This window comes from Anopheles darlingi, chromosome 3 (assembly GCF_943734745.1).
Source record: "Anopheles darlingi chromosome 3, idAnoDarlMG_H_01, whole genome shotgun sequence".
Classification (NCBI taxonomy): Eukaryota; Metazoa; Arthropoda; class Insecta; order Diptera; family Culicidae; genus Anopheles; species Anopheles darlingi.
The window spans coordinates 52,780,980-52,802,974 of record NC_064875.1 but is presented as its reverse complement, the minus strand read 5'-3'; the positions used below and the strand labels follow the sequence as shown (position 1 = coordinate 52,802,974).

The 21,995-nt window shown below is 48.1% G+C and overlaps 3 protein-coding genes across 7 annotated transcripts; 2 read left to right on the top strand and 1 right to left on the bottom strand.

Moving 5' to 3' along the window:
• Positions 1–31: 31 nt before the first annotated feature.
• LOC125954377 (pleiotropic regulator 1) lies at positions 32–1,683 on the bottom strand. Its single transcript, XM_049684602.1, has 3 exons — positions 1,489–1,683; positions 1,279–1,415; positions 32–1,213 (listed from the first exon to the last, which is right to left on the bottom strand). Exons 1-3 carry the CDS (start codon positions 1,599–1,601, stop codon positions 75–77), a joined length of 1,389 nt encoding a protein of 462 aa, XP_049540559.1. The 5' UTR covers positions 1,602–1,683; the 3' UTR covers positions 32–74.
• Positions 1,684–1,987: 304 nt separating this feature from the next.
• Positions 1,988–5,856, top strand: LOC125954380 (gamma-soluble NSF attachment protein-like). The gene is made up of 7 exons (XM_049684608.1): positions 1,988–2,072; positions 2,132–2,545; positions 2,620–2,687; positions 2,759–3,069; positions 3,145–3,420; positions 3,487–3,681; positions 3,754–5,856. The coding sequence occupies exons 2-7, from the start codon at positions 2,493–2,495 to the stop codon at positions 3,811–3,813; spliced, it is 963 nt and encodes a 320-aa protein (XP_049540565.1). The 5' UTR covers positions 1,988–2,072; positions 2,132–2,492; the 3' UTR covers positions 3,814–5,856.
• A 1,281-nt stretch (positions 5,857–7,137) lies between these two features.
• LOC125954370 (uncharacterized) lies at positions 7,138–21,982 on the top strand. 5 transcript variants are annotated; one of them, XM_049684584.1, is made up of 7 exons: positions 7,138–7,248; positions 13,904–14,430; positions 14,497–14,846; positions 16,791–16,957; positions 17,050–17,112; positions 17,192–19,714; positions 19,820–21,982. In XM_049684584.1, the coding sequence occupies exons 2-7, from the start codon at positions 13,991–13,993 to the stop codon at positions 20,303–20,305; spliced, it is 4,029 nt and encodes a 1,342-aa protein (XP_049540541.1). In that variant the 5' UTR covers positions 7,138–7,248; positions 13,904–13,990; the 3' UTR covers positions 20,306–21,982. The 5 variants fall into 5 exon arrangements, with proteins under 5 accessions (XP_049540541.1, XP_049540540.1, XP_049540538.1 ...); XM_049684583.1 differs by having other exon boundaries at positions 14,518–14,846; positions 17,192–21,982; XM_049684581.1 differs by having other exon boundaries at positions 17,192–21,982.
• The last annotated feature ends 13 nt before the right edge of the window (positions 21,983–21,995 follow it).

The window sequence follows — 21,995 nt, the reverse complement described above, 5'->3', positions numbered from 1 at the left end:
TTAAACATGCAAGCCCCCTTGTTGTTGTCAGAGGAGTTTATTATTAGTTTATATACCGCAACGCTGTCGGTTGCCTAATATTTTCTGCGCTTTATAATTTCCGGTCGCCAATTGATCGGGTGGGATTCCTCCGTCGCTTCATCGTCCTCTTTGTAAATTTTGATCGTCTTGTCGGCCTCCGTCGTGATCAACCGAGAGCCGGATTGGTCGAACACCATCGAGAAGATGCCAGCCTCACTGTCCATCGAACCCGGTTGCACAGCTGCCTGGAAGCGCTGGAAGTTGTAGCCCGTACGCCAGTCCCAGAAGAACATGGTACCATTGTCACCGCCGGACACCAGCACGCCTTCCGGGTTGACGGCCATGCAGTTCACGATCGAGTTGTGACCACCGAGATTCTGTATGAAGTTACCCTCTGGACATCGCCATTGCTTAATGTTATCCGGCGATGCAGAGGCAAACATGTACAGCGATGGATGCAGGACGATTGCACGAACGCTCTTCTTGTGGTTCGTGAGGGTGCACATGCTTTTGCCAGCCGCCAGATCCCAGAGCCGTACGGTTGAGTCGTGGCTTCCCGTGATGATTTGTGGATTGGCCGCCTGCGTCACCACACTGGCCACCGTGTTCGTGTGGCCGGTAAGGGTGTGAATGTTCGCCTTGGTACGCATGTCCCAAACACGGGCAGTAGAGTCCCGACCGGCCGTTACCAGTACATCAATGGTTGGATGCAACGACATCGTATACACTGCCGATAGATGCCCGTGGTAATGCCGTATGACCTTGTTGTACTCGAGATCCCAGCACTTCACCTGGCGATCCTCCCCGCAGCTGAACAGATACGGATGACGGGGACTTACGGCGAGCCCCCGAACTGTACTGACGTGTCCCGTGAGCGACAGTTTCAGCTTTCCGCTGGCGAGGTCCCATATTTTAATCACCCGATCGGCAGCACCCGTCGCGAACCATTCGTTGCCGGGTTCGACTGCCACGCACCGAACCCATCCCAGATGACCGGCAATGACGCGGCAAAGTTTCCACGGAGCGTGCCATTTCGGCTTCGGAATGGTTGGCGCTTTCTTGGGCAGTATCTGCACGGCATTCGAGGTATTCTGGGTCGCAGGTGTAGCTGCCGGAACGAGTGCGTTCGATTGCGGGTTGGCGCCATCCGTGGATCCACCTTCCTGTTCGCCTCCGGCTGTTATGGCTAGAACTGAGAGAGCATACGGAGTTTAGTTGAGCACGTTCTTTTCGCGATGCACGCTTCGCGCATCTTACCACCATCCTTAACTCCCGGGGGCCCATCGACGCGTTCGCCTTCGCCTCTTTTCACCGCTAACGCTTTCGCTTTGGCAGTACGATCGAACACCAAGCCATAGGTATCCCTCGCTTTAATAGAGTACTTTAGCTTCTCTCTAAATAATAAAAAAAAATGAGGGAGAAAGTATGAAACGGGGATTTCTGCCGTTGATCCTTGCTGGTACTCACAGGCTTTCGTCGACCTCTGGAAGGAAGCTTTGATTGGCGACGAAGAAATCATGGGTGCGCTTGAGCGAACGAAATACTAGCGTGTGCACCGAATGACGCTGCACTTCCTCCATATTGCTAAAGAGGATTATGGGTAAATTTCACAGAGTAAAAGAAGTTTTTATTCGCTTAGTTAAATGTTTTGTAGTATCCCGGCACGCACCAAACAAACTCGTCGCGAGATGTAAACAAATTTTGACAGTAGGACAGTTTCGACAGTAGCACAGTGCATTTTAGAGGCCAAAGTAGCACAGTGCATTTTTTTCCTGCTCACTCTTTCGTATGAGAGCGAGAAGAAACAGCCCAAAAAATGTATACCTTTCTTTCACACAAAAGTTTTGAAATCCGTTTGGTTTTTGGATTTTTTCAAAATTTCGATACAAAAATGTGGTTTATCTGATAAAAATTATCAATAATCCTAATGATAGCAAATAACCACGAGCATTTTGTCCAAAAAAACGAAATTTTTGGCCAAAAAAGCAAATATCAAAATTCTAAATAGCCAATTGACTACCCTGTGCCGCAGTTTTGCTTCACGGTTTGAGGTGAGAGATTTAAGGTAAAAATCCATGTAAAAAGGCGAAATCTGAATATTCTGGAATAGTTTCGCGAAATTTTAGAGCAAAATTAGCATCATTAGCATCTATCGCAGCCATTTCCATTGGAAAAGTGCCGAGAAAGTGGAAACCCGTGGAAACTGCGCTCAGAACCACGGAACAAACGATCGGCCGTATTGTGGCCGTAATATTTTGTGTTTATCTTTGAGCCTTCGAAGGAATAGCCACAAAAAGTGCAACTTTCTGTCGGAACAGCGCCAGCAAGAACCTACGTGCAGGAACAGCGTAGGCAAAGTTTTGTGACTCACGCAGGACACGCAACATACACGGGCGTGTTTTTACAGTGCAGAAAAGGGAGAACCACCCCGTTTTCCAGCCCATTCTTCACTGTTTTCACTGCAAACCACTATGTCTAGCAAGATTGAAGAAGCCCAGGAACATATCCGTCAAGCGGAGAAATGGTAAGCTACTTTTGGCCAGTTTGCCTCCGGTAGACGCTAAATGGTCCCCTTTGTACTTAAAATCGCTTGCGTAGCCTGAAAACGTCGCTGTTAAAGTGGAGACCAGACTTTGATAACGCAGCAGAAGAGTACAATAAAGCAGGTAAATTGTTGCAGTGCGTTTTAAGTTTGCACAGTTAATTTTGTACGCTTCTGCATGTTCATCTCCTCAAGCAACCTGCTTTCGGAACGCTAAATCGCTGGACCAATGTCGGGATTGTTTGATGAAGGCCTCGGACTGCCATCGGCAGAACCGTGCCTTGTTCCACGCGGCAAAGTGCATCGATCAGGCAATACTGATATGCAAAGATATGAACAGCCTCGGCGATATCCGGAAGTTGGCTGAAAGGGCCTGCAATCTGTACCAGCAGCACGGATCTCCCGAATCTGGCGCGACAGTCCTCGATAAGGCAGCAAAGATACTGGAGCAGTCGCACCCGGAAGACGCGCTGCAGTTGTACAAGCAAGCCGTGGATGTTGTTACGGTGTGTTGCTTATATTCGAAATTAGCGGTGTGCTCCTACCTAGACTCAAAACATGCTTTGTTATTCTGATTGCAGATTGAAGATTCGACGAGGCAGGGTGCAGAGTATGCCAGTAAGGTGGCCCGTATCATGGTGAAGCTGGGTATGTACGATCAGGCAGCGGATGCAATTAGGCGTGAGATCGGCCTGCATCAGCAAGTAGGATCGGATGGTGCAATTGGTCGTCTAGCCGTAGCGCTTGTGCTCGTGCAACTCGCCCGTGGTGACTATGTAGCGGCCGAAAAGGCGTTTAAAGAGTGGGGAAATTGCTGCGATGCCGCCGAGGTTCAAACTCTGGAATCGTTGCTGCAGGTTCGTATCGCATGATGTGATTGTGTCTTTGATGAAACGCCCATTTAACACTCCCGCTATCACCAGGCGTACGATGATGAGGATCCTGAATTAGCTCAGCGTGCCCTCTCGTCTCCCTTCATCCGTCACATGGACGTTGAGTATTCTCGGTTGGCACGAGATTTACCCCTACCGAAGGGTATGGCGATTGCCCCGAAGGCGAACGTAATCGAAAATGCGGCCCCTTCGTACGTTTCACCCAACAGCGGTGGAACAAGCGATGTAAGTACTACGGTGTTTGTTGTGTCATCGTGCATTTAGATTTTTGTTAATATTCTATTTTCCTTGGCAAAGACTTCAAAACCAACCGCTGGTCCTGCTAACGAAGACGAAGATGAAGGTGGCCTGTGTTAATGTGTACGCCCTAAAGAGACAATGGTTTGTGCAATGGAGCGTGTACTACAGAGCGTTAAGAGTTGTGTGATAAAATCGCTTTTATTATTACATATTATTATATTATTCCTACGATTTCGAGTATGATGTAGTAAATGGAGTTTGCCTGCCGATCGATCTATATTATTAGGGTTCGTATCATCACCCCCTTCTACTTAAAAAACATTCGCCCAAAGGCTTTTTATTGTCATTGTTGCAATGATTATCGGTATATAGTTTTGCGTCACATTTATTCTGCAAAGAAATTGTGTTACCTCCATTTTAGGTACTGAACTGAATATTACTGTCTGGTGCATTAGTTGTATGCTTACTAAATTAACCCTTTTTATGTACAGTTTTATTCTCAGTACAAATAGATCATGCATTGTGTGGGCATTTAGTGTAAAATGTTTAAACTTCTTTCTATGCCGCCGGTTCTCTCAAGCTATTGAAATATCTAGTTGTTAGACGTGGAGATGGATAAGAATTGGAAACAGTGAAACAAAAGTGGCAGCCGATCTATATTCATCATTAACTATCTAAATAAGTAATTACTTCAAATGAATTTCCAATATTACTGAGTGCGTCAGACAATGGTGCAATTGGAGCTTTTTCTCTATGAAAAAAGATCACATAAAAACAGTCACAATAGACACAGAATTCAAACAGAAAAACAAACATTAAACTATAAACTTTACACGCCAAGAGCAACGAACCCATTAGCAAAACATACAACTCTAGAACATCCTTCTAAAGATAACTGCAATGAATTAGTGTGTGAAGCCTATTAGCTGCCGGTCTAACTACATCTGCTGATGCCTCCATCTTGCTCTGCCTCTAGATCCTCTTCCCCCCATCTTGTCCCGTGATCGATGATGTTATCAATTATAAATAGATAGAAAGGATAACGACAATGCATGTAGCTGAGATGAAAAACTAATATTGTTATCAATCAAACTGTTGTAGATTGCGATATTTCAACCAACCACAAAACCACGATTCCCTTAGAAAAACCGACAGGGAAAACGAATCAAACGGTGTGACAGTAATGCAGATGGAAATAGAAAAGAGTGAGCTAATGAGTGAGCATTCTGGCTGGTGCACGATTCAGGAAATACTTGCTCAAAAGCAAGTTTTGCGAGGAACGAAACTGAAAGTATCAGAGTGTATCTCGATCAGACGCAAGGAAAGAACACTTAACTGCAGCTATTATAAGATTGTTGAAGGACAGATAAGCTTGTACAGTATATACATATATAGACAACACACGGGGATATATGAGAAGGGAATATGTAATCCTTCCTTTTCACTTGATGCCATTTATCTGATATTTTGTTCACTTAAAAGTAGTAAGAGATTAATTAAGTTTACCGCGGACATTGACAAAACAAACCGTTGCTTTGACTACATACAATTCTCCTATATGTTGACTACATTCGCCGTCAGTCTCTATATAGTCTCGCTTATACGTTTTGCAAAATAAAAGAGAAGTGTGTGAGTGTGTGACGGAAACGTGTTAAAATTGAACGTGGATACGAACAAAATCTTTCGTAATTTTTACCACAATAACACGGTAATAAGGCGCAAAATTGTGGAGGAAGTAGTGAGTGTAGAAGGCACACTATAGGCAGCTTCCTATTCGATTACTTGGCATCTTATGAATAGTCCACTGACCTATTTACATTTCAATGATTGCGGTGCCATTTGATGAATTGGAAAGTTCTAACCGATCGGGAGAGAAGTGGAAGTAAAACAATGCATTCTTACCGTTTTACTGTCTGGCAAGCCGTCTGACAAGTGCGCTGCCACAGAGTCTGGAATTACGAGGGCCGTTAGCAATTGGTTGAGTGAGGAAAATGATACAAAACTTCAAATGTTATAAAAAATTGATCGTACCATAGCGTTTAAGAACATAGAAACAAGACAATTCCGCTCCAGATAGAAAGCACTTCACGGTGGCACCAGAGTGAATAAATGCCGAAGTTGCGCGCGTAACGCTGTTCATCGATTGATGTGTGTTGAAAAAGTGTCTTCTTTTACCCTTCGTTTCTATTGAGAAATTTGTTCATCTTGCTTTGCTGCACAATGTGACCAAGTAATAACTACTTGTTGGAATTGGTCATATTTTAAAACTTAATTTAAATCTTTAATACCTGTTACCAAGTTCTAATCCTGAATTATGCTCTTTTTCAACTCGTCTTTAAGATTGTCCGTTATCGCCTTTAATCTGTGCCCGTTGAAATCTGCGAATTGAGTGTAATCCTACAATCAAGGATAATTCTCACGAAGCTAGAGAGACCATGTCCCTACAAAAGACGCTCATAGAATAAGCAACCAATATGAATCGAAAGCCAGTCGACCTTTGCATACCCGATTCCCGTATGAGACGTACAGCCAAGGGTCTGACGTGAATTTACGAATGCGAATGATGAATTTCAGCTAATCACATGAATGGCAGTTCCAAGATTATCAACCAAGAATCTGACCACGAGGCACGAGAACGGGCGGGTAAAGGCAGGAAATGGGCTTAACAGGCTCAGCGTTGCCAAACCGAAACAGAGGGATTTGTGGACAAAGACGCCTGGAAGGTATAGAAGAAGAAACGCAAAGCCGAACCGTGATAATAATGGACGACGGATGGCGACTGGATGGACCAGATAATCATTGAGGCCACGATTTTCTGATCTGATCACCAACACACAGTGCACTCGGCCCAACACTGTTGAAGCTGCAGTCAAGGTCGGTTGTAGAAATGCATTTCAGTTATTGCGGTGTTTTGTCCTTTATTTGATAACAGAACTGTGAAAGTGAAAAAGCTACATCAATCAAAACCCGTTACAGTACACTATCACTTTAAATCATTATATCACAGTTCAAAATAGTTAAATGTAACTAGTTAGAATGAGAACAGCAATAGTTCACAAACAATAGTGTGAACTGAATTTCTACCGATCGTGAAACGATCACGGGAATAGCGTTGCAGGTGATCGCAAACATAGCCAAGCTTGCATAATCTCCAGTAAGCCGGGTGAGAGTCAGTTTGCCAGCTTGCTAGAGAAGGGTGATCAATTACAAGAAGGATATGTGAGAAATTGAATGGAAATGATGAACAAAACGCGAGAGAGAGCCATTCAAAGGCCGTTTGAATCGGGTCGATGCGAGCGCGCGATCTTGCTCACGAACGCATGAAGGATCCAACATAGGCGCACATGTGTGTGCGTGGAAGCGCTACGAAAGAAGCCTCGATCTGGAGAGATCATGAGGTAGAGAAGGGTATTTTTGAAAAACCAGTTTTCAGTTTCATGAGTGCGGTTCTGCGAACACTTTACTGCTGCTTCATCAACATACGGCGCGGCGCGGTGCAGCAAAGGAGGCTGTCTATGCCTTCGCTTCGATCGGAAAGGAAAAGGCAAAAAGGTTAGGACAGCACCGTGTTCGACGGATGTTTTACTCTAGATTTAAGCTGAAGTAGTTATCCAAAAACCACATAAGTTTTTTTTATTGTTCGTCAGTTTTCTTTGGGAGGTGCTAACTCGTGTGCTAGTGATTTTACATTAGTGATGCCGATTGGCGCGATCTAGTTCCCACGCAATCCGCGCCAAGAATGGCCGTGAAGCCGTGAAGGTGTGTTTGCAAATTATCGCTTTAAGTAGTCACCAAAGCGAGGTGTAGAATGGTGTTGGCTGTCCGTATACCTGGTTGTTTGCATCGGCGTGATCTTATGCTTTGCGATCTTATAAAAAGGTTATTCACTAAACGACGAAAAGTTTGTGTGCCCCAAGATTCGGATTCTGAGCACAGCGAAGAGTGCGTGATCTAGATGCAATCAATTAATTAAGCGGAGATAGTCCCCGAACCAAACGGAGCAAGATGGGAGCACTTTTATGTGGCCTCGCTCTCATATTAACGTCTCTGCGACATCATCAGAGTGTGTGGATGCCATAAGCAGATCTCGTTATAACACGAAACCGCCGTGGTTCCGTAGGCATTTGCAAGAGCGTTGTTTGTATGGCTTCAGTTTGTCCAAGAAAAGAAAGATCGGATGGCCTGTGTTCGCCCTATTCCTTCTCCTCTGCCTACAACGATCTTCAGCGCATCCTGTGCGGGTTTGTGATGGCATCGTTTTCCGTTAGGCTAGTGGCGGATGATGATGATGGTGTCCATAAAGTTGGAATAGTTTGTGTTTGAATAGCCAAATGGTGGTAGGGCTACGAGTGCGGCTAGAAGGAACCGTGCAAAGGAAAACAAAAGGCGTCCCATCACCCATCACTCCCAGCATCCGTCTTATGTTTGGTATTCTCCAGCCCATCGCCCATCCTCCCTTCAGTACCCGGGTTTACGGATTTTGGGTGTTCTACCTGCACCGCTACAAACTACGACGACGACGTTGCGAGTTGCGTCGCGTAGGCTGAGGGCCAGTTATTTCGGATTCTTCCCGAAAATGGTGCTAGAAACAATGTGGAAAGTGCTGTGAATCGTAACTGCGCCCGAACTACGGCGGTGATCTTTGTGTTCGTGAAGGTCAATTGGTGGAATAGGGACAATTCAAGTGCTAGGTTCATACATTTTTTCAGAAAGGACCCTCAGGATCGTACGTGATAAATCCCTTTCGATCACCTGCAGCGTAATGTTCAATACATTCCCACCATTCTATTCATGGTGCGCACATATTTTCGTTATACATGTAAGGAAACGGATAAGAAATTATTACTTGACGAGGCAAACATAATTCTGGGAAAGCACGTGCATTGGATTCGATCTCTGAACGGACTTGAGTTTTTCGCAAGCCGGACATTCGCACAGATGCTATTGCATCGAACATACAAGTGTCTGTAACAGTTAGTTTTTATTATATTTCACGTGTCAGGTACATGTGTAGTACAGACCAGACCCTGCTGCTTATGTTGAAATTAACGATGGCTCTGTGGTTAGAGTTTTATTTTACAGAAAGCAAATGCACAAAGCATAAAGAAATGCTCAAGCAAAAGACCAGAGTAACATAAATGGGACTTCCCAGTACAGATAATCTTCATAACTATGGATGGTCTGGATTCCTGCTTTGAGTTTCGTTTCTAATCATTAACTTTCCCGCAGCCACTTGACAGATTCGATTGTAGTAACAGAACGTTTAAAGAGGATAGTAGGCCTTGAGGCCTACAAGGATAATGGAAGGGTTATCAGATATCTGACCTGCGATATCCAGCTTCATTTTATACCGAAGAACACTCTCCAGACTTCAGCCTATGGTCGTCTTGCACAACCAAATGGAACAGGGACATCTGCTTTCTTCAGACAAATCCCCTCTTCAGATGCATATAGATCCCTTTCATGGCGGTAAACATCATGTTTCCATTAACAGCTCGTTATATAGGGAGTGCACAAATGTTTCTTGTGATAAAATCCTCGGGGAAATGGTCTGGTGATTTGAGTTCTCAATGCCATTAAACTCAATTGCTCAAGGATCAAATGACCTACCGCCCTGGGATTGAGTCGATGTAAAAAGGCAATGAGAACGTTACCACGATCAGGGATATCACTTTAACCAGCGATTCAATAAGGACACTCATTGAGATTCCTTATTCCTACATCGCTCCATCGCTTTCGGGCGATAACCGTTTCCGATGGTCGTGCGAACTTTCCTTTTCAATAGGCGCAAAAAATAGCACCAGGAACGGGAAGACTGCTTCCACCGTTGTTTTCATTCTACGATAATTGGTTTGCAGTACAGTGCCAGTCCTTGGCATCCACTTCTTATCTCGCTTCTGTTACGCCTCTAATGATCATCATTAAACATGCGATCGGTCGTTCCGCCGCCGGTGTCATTAGGGCTGGAATTAAATGGTGGTTTCTGGTGTTCTGGGCTGGCGTGACTGGAGTGGAAACGAAAAAAAAAACAGGAAAATGGAAAGAATAACCACAAATTGGCCACAACAACCAGACGCTCGAGTGCAATTGTTGGTTTACACATTGTTTAACGTAGCGACTATCTTCGCTGCCAGCTGGGATCTACACTGTTTGCGTTGCTTCTTGGTGCACAGAACATTGCAACGGAGTGCAGAGTTGCATTCCATGTCCATAAAGATATACCCTGTTCTCACCTTTTATCGGGCAGGACCATTGGTAATTGTGGCAATTATAAATCCTTTTTTATTTTTATTAAATTCCTCTGCCACCAGTAACGGAATCTTACGTAACACAAGGCTCGAAACGGAACGTCGTGAAATAATTACGGGCAGCGCACCATCATAATGAGCCTTCAGTATCAGCGATAAGAGCGCAACGGCAACGAACAACAAGCAAAACGTATCGGGGGAATGAAATGTGCGGAATTACATATTCTCAGCGCAGGCCAACGACGGAACGAATGAAGCTCTCTCTAGCCACCGTGGTATGGTTGGTTCCTTGACGATCACGGCCCTCTTCGCCACGAAACGACAAGCCCGGCCAAAAACGGGTTCGACGCTGCTCTTGTTGCGGTCTGTCCTGTCTGCCTGCCTCCCAGACGAACCCACCACCCTCATCGCATTGATGCACATGGCGATGTCGTGCACCGGTGCACACATCATTGCACCGTTTGCGCTGCGTGGCTGGCGGTATTACAGTAAGCAAAGTGTCGAAGGGGGAAGAAATCGTTGTTGCGGGTAACCTAGTGTAAGGAGAGGGGTCCGTATTATGCTTCATTTAAATATGAAAATAATGCAAAAGTATGACGGCGAGCTGCTGCTGTTGCTGTTGCTGCTACGCCGTCTGCTGGCTTCGATGCAGAAAGTCATCATACCAGCGACCGCGTGCATAGCAGCGTGATGGCGTGTGCGTAGTTCATATCTGCACGTTTCATAGTAGGAAGGATTGTCGGCACTATGCGTTAGTCGTCAAAGCTGCATAGCTCAACGAATTGTGGATAGCATAACTCTGGCCACCGATCTACGTTGGGCACATCCAATGTGCGGTAGTGAGGAGATTTGTACAGAACGCATTGCGCCGGTCCCTTCGTTGCCAAACCTGGACGAACAAGCAAGAAGCAGGATTGCTACCAGCGGGAGGAACACGTCGTCCACTTCTCGTCATCATCATCATCATCATCAACGTGCGCAAAGATGACAGAGGGATGATCGTGTTCGTGACGAAGACGAGGTCGCTGCCGGCCCCTTTCCTGTTCTTGATCGATGGGATCCCGGTGGCAGCTGGTGGTGGTGGTACGGTAAATTATATCAACAAACATAAGCCAGCACGTCGCCCTGGTGGAGGCATTGGCCGCGCTCGGTAGCATCTTGCTAGCTGATCTAAATCACGGGTACCGCAGAGGCGGCTTATTGGACTGCATAATCATGGTAGTGTCATGCGTTCAGCGCGTAGTTAGAATGCTGAAGATGCTGCAAATATGCTACTGTTGCTCCACTGCATATGGTTGAGGAGAGGAAGGTAATTTACAAAATAAAAAAACTGGATCTGAGGCTAATTTCCGGCCAAGGAGCGAAACATCGCAAAGGAAGAAGCATATAAATTTGAAAGCAAAACGAGAATACATGGTTGAAGAGAGGGATGGTAGGAGAGGGAGATGGGGAATGTAGAACCGTTGTGGTGATCTTGTTACGAACGGCACTGCTGGACGTTTTCACACGGTCATGCAGCATATAACGGCGTCCACTGGAGTGAGCTTCTTAGTGATTCTGACGAATTGCGCCGTTGTGCTGTCCCATGTCATCGAGCCATCCGTCGGGCAAATATTGGGTAGAACGAAAAGTATCCTTCGATATTACCAGTTGCAATTCGTTTGGTTTTTGCAATAAGAAAATCCTGTGCTCAGGGCTAAGGGCGCAAAAGGGAACATCTTTGAACGTGTTGCATGTGCACCTACAATAGTGTAGAAAACATTGAAGTTTCAAAAAGCGCTTCTGATTCCGCGAATACTACTTCAAACCCTCAGTGTAGGAAATTGGCGTCGAATTGCTGTATCCTCAGGGTTCGAAAATGAATGGACTGGAGTTCTCAGCCACGAAGAGAAAGTCACATTCTTCGCCTTTCAGCATTACTGAATCTCTTAAGACAAATCTTTCTGCGCTATCGTCCCTCCGTTCGATGAGAATATTGTCACGCTCCGCTTTACACTGGGGCAGGTGCAACGCGTTGCATAAGAAGCATCCCACCATATGCAATGCTATCGACTTAAAGCTTATTCCGAAATGCTTCAGGAATGCGTTGCGTCGAAATGATGCTCCAAGCTTTCACTCTTGTGCTTCTCTTCTCGCGAAGGAAGGGCAACGTTCGAACCAACTTTTGTTGATCGCGGATGAGGCCTAGGGAGCAGCAAAAAGGAAAAAAGCCGGATGATGGTAATTTTTGGCAGGTTGGGCTGACATCGATCATTGACCGTATCTTTTCTGTGTGTGCCGCTCGAATCTGTACGAGCGCATTCGAACAAAGAGCCCTCACCGCATAATTATGGTTCCGTGGCGATTGGTTCGTGAATAAGCCGATGAAGAGAAGAAACCCGGCTCGGCGATACAACTCAATAAAACATGTTCACTAGGAACAGACCCTCCCCCTTTAACGTCGTCACTTCAACATGAACCGTGCCTTATACTCAAAAGGGAGGGGACGGAACGGATTCTCAAAAAAAAAAAGAAGCTAACAAGGCAGTGGCTCCTTGTGGCATTCAATAGACGAACCCGGCGTGTTCGTAGCTCACCTTATGCTCAATTTTCCGTGGGTGAGAATCTGAAGGATGCGGCCATGCTTTTGATCTTTTCGTTTCCCTCATCTTTTATCGTCGGTCTCGTTGGTTTACAAAGTTAAACCTGCGCGACGGTAGATTCACCGCGTGAAACCTACCTGTCCTGTCTGGACACCCATGGTGAAAAGCAACAAATCAATACGCACCATTAAGTGTCGGTGTTCGGCAAGAGCGTGTTCCCATAACATTGATGGTGTGCTTACCCAAGGACTGCAATCGTCTCAGGGAACGGATGAGAGGCGCATATTTCCATTTCTACTGCCGATGTGCAGGTAGAAGTGTCATGTTACGCGCTTTCAGTCGATTGCAAGTTTGCTGCCTCTCAACTAATGGTGATCCCAGATGGATGATCCTTAACACAGTGTAAAATTAGAAAACCACAAAATACAGTTGGCAGAAGGACAATGGAATGATCGCAAAGAACACACTAGCATGCCATGTGTTGTTGTCCTTTCGTTCTGTCCTTCAAATTATTGGGTTTGGAAGGAGTAATTAATGACTCGGGATAATTTATTGTCGGAAGTTAAAAATATATATTAGTGTTCAAATATCAAATTATCTTGCCTTATAAAGACTAAGTAGGGATTGAATGAATACTTTTGATTTTACAGTGTTGCAGACATCACCAAACCATGTGTTATTTCATAGTACACAAATAACTATTTTTTTAATCTAAATGATAATTACAATGTTTCTTTCGATTCTAATACACTCTGTTTGTTTAATCATTTCTTTACGAAAAGAACGTCGTGTTTTGCCATTAGTTAAGTGGTAGAGGTAGGCAGTGATTTGCGCGATTAAAAGGCTGAGATCTTGGCTTTGGACTATCACGATCACGGACAGCTTGTAGCACTGTCCGGTCAGGTCGCGCTGAGCAAACACTACTTTCAAGATGTTCAAAAGCGATATCTACAATCCATGCCCAAATACAATAAAAATATAAAAGGACGCTCAAAAATCTATCCGGTAGTAATGGTTGTGGTTGATATGGTTAAATAGAAAACCCGATCGGAGTGAAGCCCGACTCATGTCACTGTACCAGAAACCGTTTCATTCATACCCTTTAACCTTCACGTAAACGATGAAAATGAAAGGTCCACGAGATCGGACGCCGGAACCAGGTCATACAGAAACCCAACGCTTCACGCTTTTCCGCGGCACCCTTCCCAGGCTTTCGTGCTTTCGTGGGCGCGTTCAGATCCTCATCCACTTCTAGCCAGGTCATGCCACCACCGTTCGGCCGGTAGCTCGGTGATCGTTTAGAGGGAAAGAGAGCGAGCGAGTTTAATGAAAGATTTTAATTTCATGCTTTGTTTGCTTTACCTTCGTGATCCACAGCGGCCGTACGTCTCCATGCGCTCTCCGGACATTGAGTAGATTGACGCTAGAGGAGCCGCCGTTGGAGACAGTAAAAACGGTGGCACGATGACAGTTCAACAGCAGCTAAACGACCTACCGCAGTCACCCACGGATTCATCCGGTTCGGGGCAACAGATACAGCAGCACCACAACGCTCAGCGCTATCAGCATCACAATCATCATCACCATCATCATCACCACAATGGTCCCGATGCAGCATACAACATCACGACGGCCGAGGCAGACCTCGATTACAACGACAGCGACAACAGCCTGGCGGCGGTGCTGCAACATCACCATCATCCAGCGGTAGGGGCGCATCATGCTGCGCACCATCACCATCGCTACATGGCATCGAGCGCAAGTTCCTGTGATAACACTAAGCAGCTGCCACCGGCTGGCAGCAGGGTCCTCGGTTGTAGTACCTCCAGTGCCGGCGGATCCTGCGACGAGAACACCACACCGAGTGTGCTGGACGTGAACCTAGACTCCAAGAAGGTGCCACTGTAAGTTGTGGCGCACCGCCATCAGCCACCGCTCGTTTGTCGATCTGCTCTCCATGATCCGTCAAGCTTTCTTCATTCCTCCTCTAGCGTAAGTGCCCACTGTAACGCTGGATCGCGGTTGAGCACACCGGTTCGGTTCGGTTCGGCTGACGAGCGGAAGTACACCAACAACCATCATCATCATCACCACCATCACCAGCATCAGCAGCAGCAACAGCAGCAGAATCAGCAACAGCCTCCGCATCATCATCATCACCATCATCACATTGAGGTGTACAGTGATGGGGGGAACGGGCTAGACAGCAGCAACAAGCTCGAGGAAGAGAACAATCATGAGATCTCGGAAGATGATCGTGGGCCACCACTTCCGCCACGGCCAGCACCGCGCACCCGCACACTGCAGCGCATGGACCAGGGTACGTACGGTATGGGAGGATCGATCGGTTCGAGGGCACACACATACACAAACACACACTGCCCATTAGTTGGGAGCATGGGGAAGCGATCGTTTGAAGCACCCCTTTTCCAAAATCCGTTGCGGTGGGAACTTCGCATTCAACGAGTCGTCGAGCATTCGGTCAGAATCAATTTACCGTCCGGAGTTAATGATACCGACGCCTTCTCCCGCAGCGCATGATGATGCTGATGGACGAGTATCGAAATCTGTATTAGCGAGGGTTTTCTATTCCACTCGCTTCGGATTGAGCAATGATCCCGGGAAGGAACCGTCATTTCAAATAAGATCCCACATGATGCACGCTTGCTTCTAGAGCGTGTGATTGCGATACCCCTGGTCAACATGAGTATGTCCTGGCCGACGACGGGCCTGCGCACATGCGCCCAAGCACACGCAGTGGTAGCCAACTCCCTCGCAACAAACAACCGACCGTGGCATGGCATCCTTGCTGCTGCCCACACGTGCGCCGTTATCCCCTCGAGCATACTAACACCACTAAACGTACGCGTGGGCGGGCGATATGCGTTGGTATGCACATGGATTGTTTAGGGAAATGCCACGGCAGTAGTAGCGAGCACATGATGATAAGAGCAGGAACAACCCCATCCAGGATAACAGCCACACACAGACACGCGCGCACACATACATACACACTGCGAAAACGAAAGGACGACACTGCTAGGCCCCATTTCGTCTGTCAAACGTTTGCTGAACTGGCCAGCCCGATGGCTGCTGCTGTTAGCGCGGAAAGACAGTAAACAGTTGGATAGGGTTTACTCGATTGTTCCGCGATTGTGAACGCCTGTGTCCTGTTTAGTGTTTGGATTGTTGAACCGAGTTACCCAAAGGATACCGGGAGCAATGGGTATCACAACGCCAGTGTAGTCTAATGCTGGGGTGGGACATGTTTTTTAATCCATCTGCAGACCCACGCGCTTCAAACTGCTAACTAGGCTGCCATCGTGTTTGTACCCTCCAGTAGTGACAAGGGCAAAGACCTCGCGAACCTCGCGGGGGGGGGGGGGGGGGCATTATCTATTAGAGGCCAAAGAAGGCGTGGAGGACTAGTATTGCAGAGTTGTCGGTGTCACGAAGGAAGAAAGGCGAGAGCGGAGAATGAATGATTGTATAATGAGTGCCAGGAAGTAGCATAAATACATATAGTACAATACTACATGGCCTGGTCACAACGCGACGTGTGAACGCTAGCAAGTCATGTTTATTCCGTATCGTACGTGCGTCAGTAAGTGATATGGCTGGCCACCCTTCTACGAAACAAACATGCTAGTAAAATAGAAAACGGATAGTACAACAGAAAGCAACAATAGCCAGTATTAGTACTTTAAGTGATTTAAGAGGGCCAAGCTAATAAGTGAAGGAGTTAAGAATAGTTTATTTAAACCTATACAATGTGTGTTTGACAGAGAAGCTAAGGAAGTAGGGAAATAGATAAGAAGCTCAATACTGCCCCCCGCAAAACCCGCCAGCCAATACGTCCGATTGTCCTAGTTTTCTAGGCGGGAGCGGGTAGCGAACATGAGCTACTTGGATGGTCACAAGCAAGCCTCGATTCTTGTTGTTGTGTAAAATTATTGGGTTCAGACTGATCAGGCAATAGTAGGCACAGTGTTTGCGGTATTAGTAGAAAACGATCAACGATCATATTCGGCGCCAAAATGCACGGATATCCGTTTATGCAGGTCGTCCAGTACAGTGTACCGACGTGCACGTGGGCTCCACCGCCACCAGTCGAGCCACCGCGTCCACCATCGGCCACAGCGGGTTAATATTCCAAAAAAACACGTTTCTCACACACTCCACAATTCGAACGGACACTACCATCTTACCGACGTTCCCCAACCCAGTGCTGATTTCTATACCGTCCTATCACTTTTCCAAACAGCTCCCATACCGTCCGGTGTCCGGAAGTACGTCATCTGGTGTCTGATATGTGGTGGCATCTCCAGCCTGCTCGGCGTGCTATTTTTGGGCATTTACTTCCTGCTTCGCTCGTACACCAGCACCGTTGGATACTTCGAGACCGTGCCAACGTTTGTACCGGCGACATTGGTAAGTTACCTGGCTACAGTTGATGCTGGCACCGAACGCCAGGAATGTGTATTTTACATTTGGCTTCTGTTCCTACCTGTCTTCTCTTCTAGCTCATGCTGACTGGCATCTGTATAATGAGCCTTGCGAGGCGAAGAAATCGTTATAGTTACTTGGTAGGTTATCATCGGACAAACAGTGGTGGTGGTGGTTGAAGAATCCAACCGTCTTCATTTCCCTGTTCTCTCTCGACAGATCAAGTTATCCGGAGCGTGTGGGCTGGCATCGGCCCTTACTTGTGCCCTGGTGACGGTTACGACGACCGTTTTGCACATGAGCCGACTTCAGGTGCTCCGGGAGTGCGAGTACACGCAGAAGACACGCACCTGCACGTGCTACTCGGTGACGGCAGATAAGCAGCCGGACGGTGTGGACGATAGCGTTCGGTTCGTATTCGATTCCACGTCCGACTGTGGGGTCGTGCACGGTGCCCTTTACTCGTGCCTAAGGGCCGTTTTCGGTTTGTCGGTGGCCGGCGTCCTGGTGGCCGTGTTCAGCTGTATGCTCGTGTACCAGCTGTTAAGCCACGAGCGGAAAAAGATGTACTGGGAGCAGCTGGAGCTCCGCTGCCGCTCGCTCTACTCGGGCCAAGGTCCGCCGGGTGGTCCAACGGCTGTGCTGCCTCCCGGTGCCGGTCCTGGAGGGTTGCTTGGTCCGAGCGGTGGATTAGCTGCCGGTCCCGGTGGCATGCCAGGCGCTCCAGGGATGCGTGCCGGTAACTGTCGCTGCTGCGAGCAGTGTCACGCGCATCGCAATGTATTACCAGCGGCCTATCCGTGGGAGGGCGACGGTCGCTTCTGGACCCCCGGTCAGGCCGGAAACTTCTACTCGCCTAACCCCGGTGGTGACGAGACACTCGGTGGGGCCGGTGGAGGAGGCGTGGGTGCTGGATCAGGAGGACGGTTAAATGCTAGTGGACGGCGTATGCACGGTTGGAGCTGGCCACGAATGCCGTGGCAACGCAATGAAGCCGCACCGCAGCGTATGTCCCCTCACAGTCCGGACTCGCAGTACGGCTTTGCGTCGGGTAACCGAACATCCGGTGGTCCCCCTCCAGGAGGACCGGCTGTCGGTGTGGTAGGTGCAATGCTCGGTGATCCTGCGCAGCCCCGGTACAACGTGATCGAACAGCAGTACGGTATCTGGGGACCGCCGCCACCATACAGTGATCCCAACAGTCCGGCGCGCCGTGGTCGCTATCAGTACATCCACCCGGCACAGTGTGTACCACCGACGATGATGGAGCCGGGTTTGGGTATGGTCGGAGCACCCGGTGCACACATAGTGGGTCCCGGTAGTGTCGGTATGGCACCTCCATCGAATGCGGGATCCAGCATTGCCATCCTCGAGTGTCATCAGCACGCGGTGATGGGTGTCGATGTGCACGGTATACCACAGCAGTACGTGACGGGACAACAGGCTGGTAGTGGTGGTCTTGCAAGTGGACCAGGACATCCTGGAGGCAACGGCTCCACCAACCATCACTACTCACGCGGAACGATGGATGTGACGCCGGCCACCGGTGGAGCCAGTAAGCGTCAGCATCAACCATCGGGCGCTGGCAGTGGTGGTGGCTATAGTAAAGGACAATCGAAGGAGAGCTACGAAAACACTCCGTCCGACAGTGATGGTCCGGGGCGGGATCGGTTCTCCGCTACGTTGCCCCTTCGCAAAGCCAAAAAGCGAGTGGAAGCCGGTGCCAAAAGTATCGGACCGAATCAACAGGCCAGTCGCGTCAATGTGCAGAACGTGTTCCAACAGCAGCAGCACCAGCAACCACCAGCATCGGTGGAAACGTCAGAAAATGAGTACAACGAACCCAACACGCTTCCTTCATCGCAAGGTGGTGGCTCTAGTAGTACTAGTGGTGGACTGACGAATGATTGCCGGAGTGGCCCGGGATCTCCTTCGATGGTTTCCCATCGATTGCTGCCAGCAGGAAGTGGAGGACAAGTACAACCACCGAAGACTCGTCGTCTGAAGCCTGCGTCCTCATCGAGTGGTGGCGTGGAAAACAGTGGCTTCCAAACGGTGGAAGCACTGGAAGCTGAAGCTGCCGTTGCCGCAGCCGGAGCCGGTGGCAAACTGCTTGAGCCAACTGAGTCGGAAGTGTACTTTGCGGACGTTAGCAGCTGCTGCAACATGTCGGTCAAGAACGACAACTATTACGAGGACGCCGGTCAACGGCGCAAAAAGGATAAACAGCAGCATCCGCAGCCGGATCAAGCGGACGAGTACATTGCGCAGCGGTTCGGAAAGCGGGAACCATCGGTGCGAAGCCGGTTACCCTTCCCGCAAACCGTACTAGCCTCAGGCGAGAAGCCTCCGGTGATGCCACGGTCTACGCTACTCCTGCCGAAGGACCACTCCCGCCAAAGCATGTGTTCAGTGGATTCGGGCGAGCGGACGGATTACACCGACCTGTCGCCGGGCACCCCCAGTACAAACTTTCCCTCGATTGCGTCCAGCCAACAGCAGCAACAGCAGCAGCACCATCATCAGCATTATCATCACCTCCGGGAACACCCTCAGCATGTCGGCCATCACGTGGCATGTGAAGAACCGCCTAAGGAGACGGTGTCGGCGACGACAGCAAGTTCAGGCTGCAGCTTCATCGCCTCGTATCCGTACTCTTCGAACGAGCAGAGCCAGGAGGCACACCGGCGCTCGACCAAGAACCTGCACGATCTCTTTCTAGCACCCGACTCGCAGTATGAGGTAATGAAGGAATTGCCTAGATTTAAGACGACACCGCTCACGCTAACACCCTTCACTCCCATCTCGCCCACATCTGGATCACCTACCTTCGCTTCCGCCTTCCAGGACATGCCGGTTCAGTTCCCACCCGCGGCACAGCCGAGTGGAGCAGCAACGGCAAGTGGCGCTGCCAACTCAACCTCTTCCACTACGTCACCATCAGCAGCCAGTCACCACCAGTCGGTGAAACCAAAATCACCAAAAAACCTCAACATCACGCCGATCAAGCGCCAAAGTCTTGGCACCAACATTAGCTCGATTATACAGAACCTGAGCGGGCACGATGTCGGCCTGCTATATCCAGAACCCGGTCCGATGGGGCGGGCCTCTTCGCGCAGCAATAGCAGCAGCTACAACCAAAGCAGCGACCGAGAGTCCATCACTGGCTCATCGTCGGCGCTAGGTGGGACGGGTCGTGGCCGCGCTGGTGACATCAAGGACATCAGTGTGAGCAGCAATGAAGACAACGAGGATACCTCCAACGATGAGCGATGCGGGGCCGCTACTACCGGTGGTGGTGGTTGTGGTGGTGTTAGCGATCGTCGATTGTGAGACGAAGTGTATGTGTGAGCGACGTCCGGTGGCTAATATTGTCCCAAGTTGGTTGGCGGAAACAGCGCTTCACACAGCACCTCAAACCCCAAAAGCCATGCCCGATCGTCGTAGTGGTGGTGGTCGTTGCTGTACATATTCCATCCAAAGCGTGAAGAACGGGAAAGAGGAAGAAGGAAAAGGACCTGACAAACCTATATCTACCTGTCACATGTGCGTTGTCCATCTGGCCACTCATCTATGTCCATCCATCTATGAATCTATGGCAAGTTGAGACCGTGTCCAATCCACGCGATCATGCTACATCGTGTGTGTGTGTGTGTTGAACGTTTACTGTCTAGCACAAGATTAAGTCCCAGATCCGAGGAACCTTATCACCTTATCCGTTCAGCATTCATGTCCTATCGTAGCAGAGTTAGTAACAGCGTTTGTGGTATGGCGTCATGTCATGTATTCAACTACAAATTTGTTCCATTCGTTCCGGTCTCAGTCCAGCGGGATGCTATTTTCATGATTAAAAACAAAACTCTAAAGATCCTTTATTCCTATGCCTGACCCATTTTGTTATCAATTAAATTATGGGCCGAGCAGTTGCTTTGCAACATTGCAGGTACCTTGCGGATAGAAGTTGGCGAGAAATGTTTCGAGGAACGTAACTGTTCCTAACAGAACTGAACTGCGCGGGTTTTCCAGGTATTAGAATCCTTTCCGTATTCGTGTTAACGTAAAACGAAATGTTGCTGGATTTCATGTGCTCGGCAGGGCGCCGATTGTTTGTAAACAGGTTCCTTCGTGCGTACTGGAACAAACTATCGTCCACAATGCTTTAAGATTGTTTCACTAAAATTTAGACTATTCGCGAGAGATAGGATTGTTATTTTGTGACATCGTTGGCCATGCCATGCCATGATCCCTTGTATAATCGTTGTATAGATTTCCATTTAGAGCAGCACGGGCTGACGTTAGTAGTGCTTTCGCGCGATTTCAGAAGCCGGTCAGGTGAATCATTCTTCGCCGATCACAGCCTCATTACACCTTCCTCCCTCCAATATATTCTATACATACAGAGCGATAGTTTAGGCGTATAGTATCTAGTGCCGTTGAGAATGTTGTCCCTAGTAAAAGTGCACGTTAGATTAGTAGCGAAAAGGTAGCCAATCTGTTAGAATTAAGTTCCGCGAGAAGGTGAAAGACTGCAAATTGCCGGTGCCGATTCAATACGTTCCGTTCAGACAACTGTGTGCCAGGGAAAGTTCGTCGGGTAGCTATCGATGATACTATATAGTGACGATGATACTATATAGTGACGTGTAGCCGTTTAGGCATTGGATGCGTTTGCCTCTTCTCACGCAGTCTTCAACCCATTTCAGCTAAAATGCTTCCAAATTTTCGAAAATACATATAAGGCCGCGCGGACGTGGTGTATGCATGGGCGTTCGACGAGTTCGTAATGATAAGTCAGTTAGCGCCCTGAACAGTTGAGATGTGGTGAATTCAGCGTACAGAAAACAGGCTTACTGCGCTTACTGCTGTCGTTAACGTCGTTAACGTAACAAGCGGATCGAAGCAAACACAATCGGATCATATTAATCGTATTATCGCGTAAGGAAGCATTCTAATCGAGGCATAGCTGCTACAAATAATCGAACCGTGTGGAAGGATGAACTATTGGATTGTATGTAACTGTATT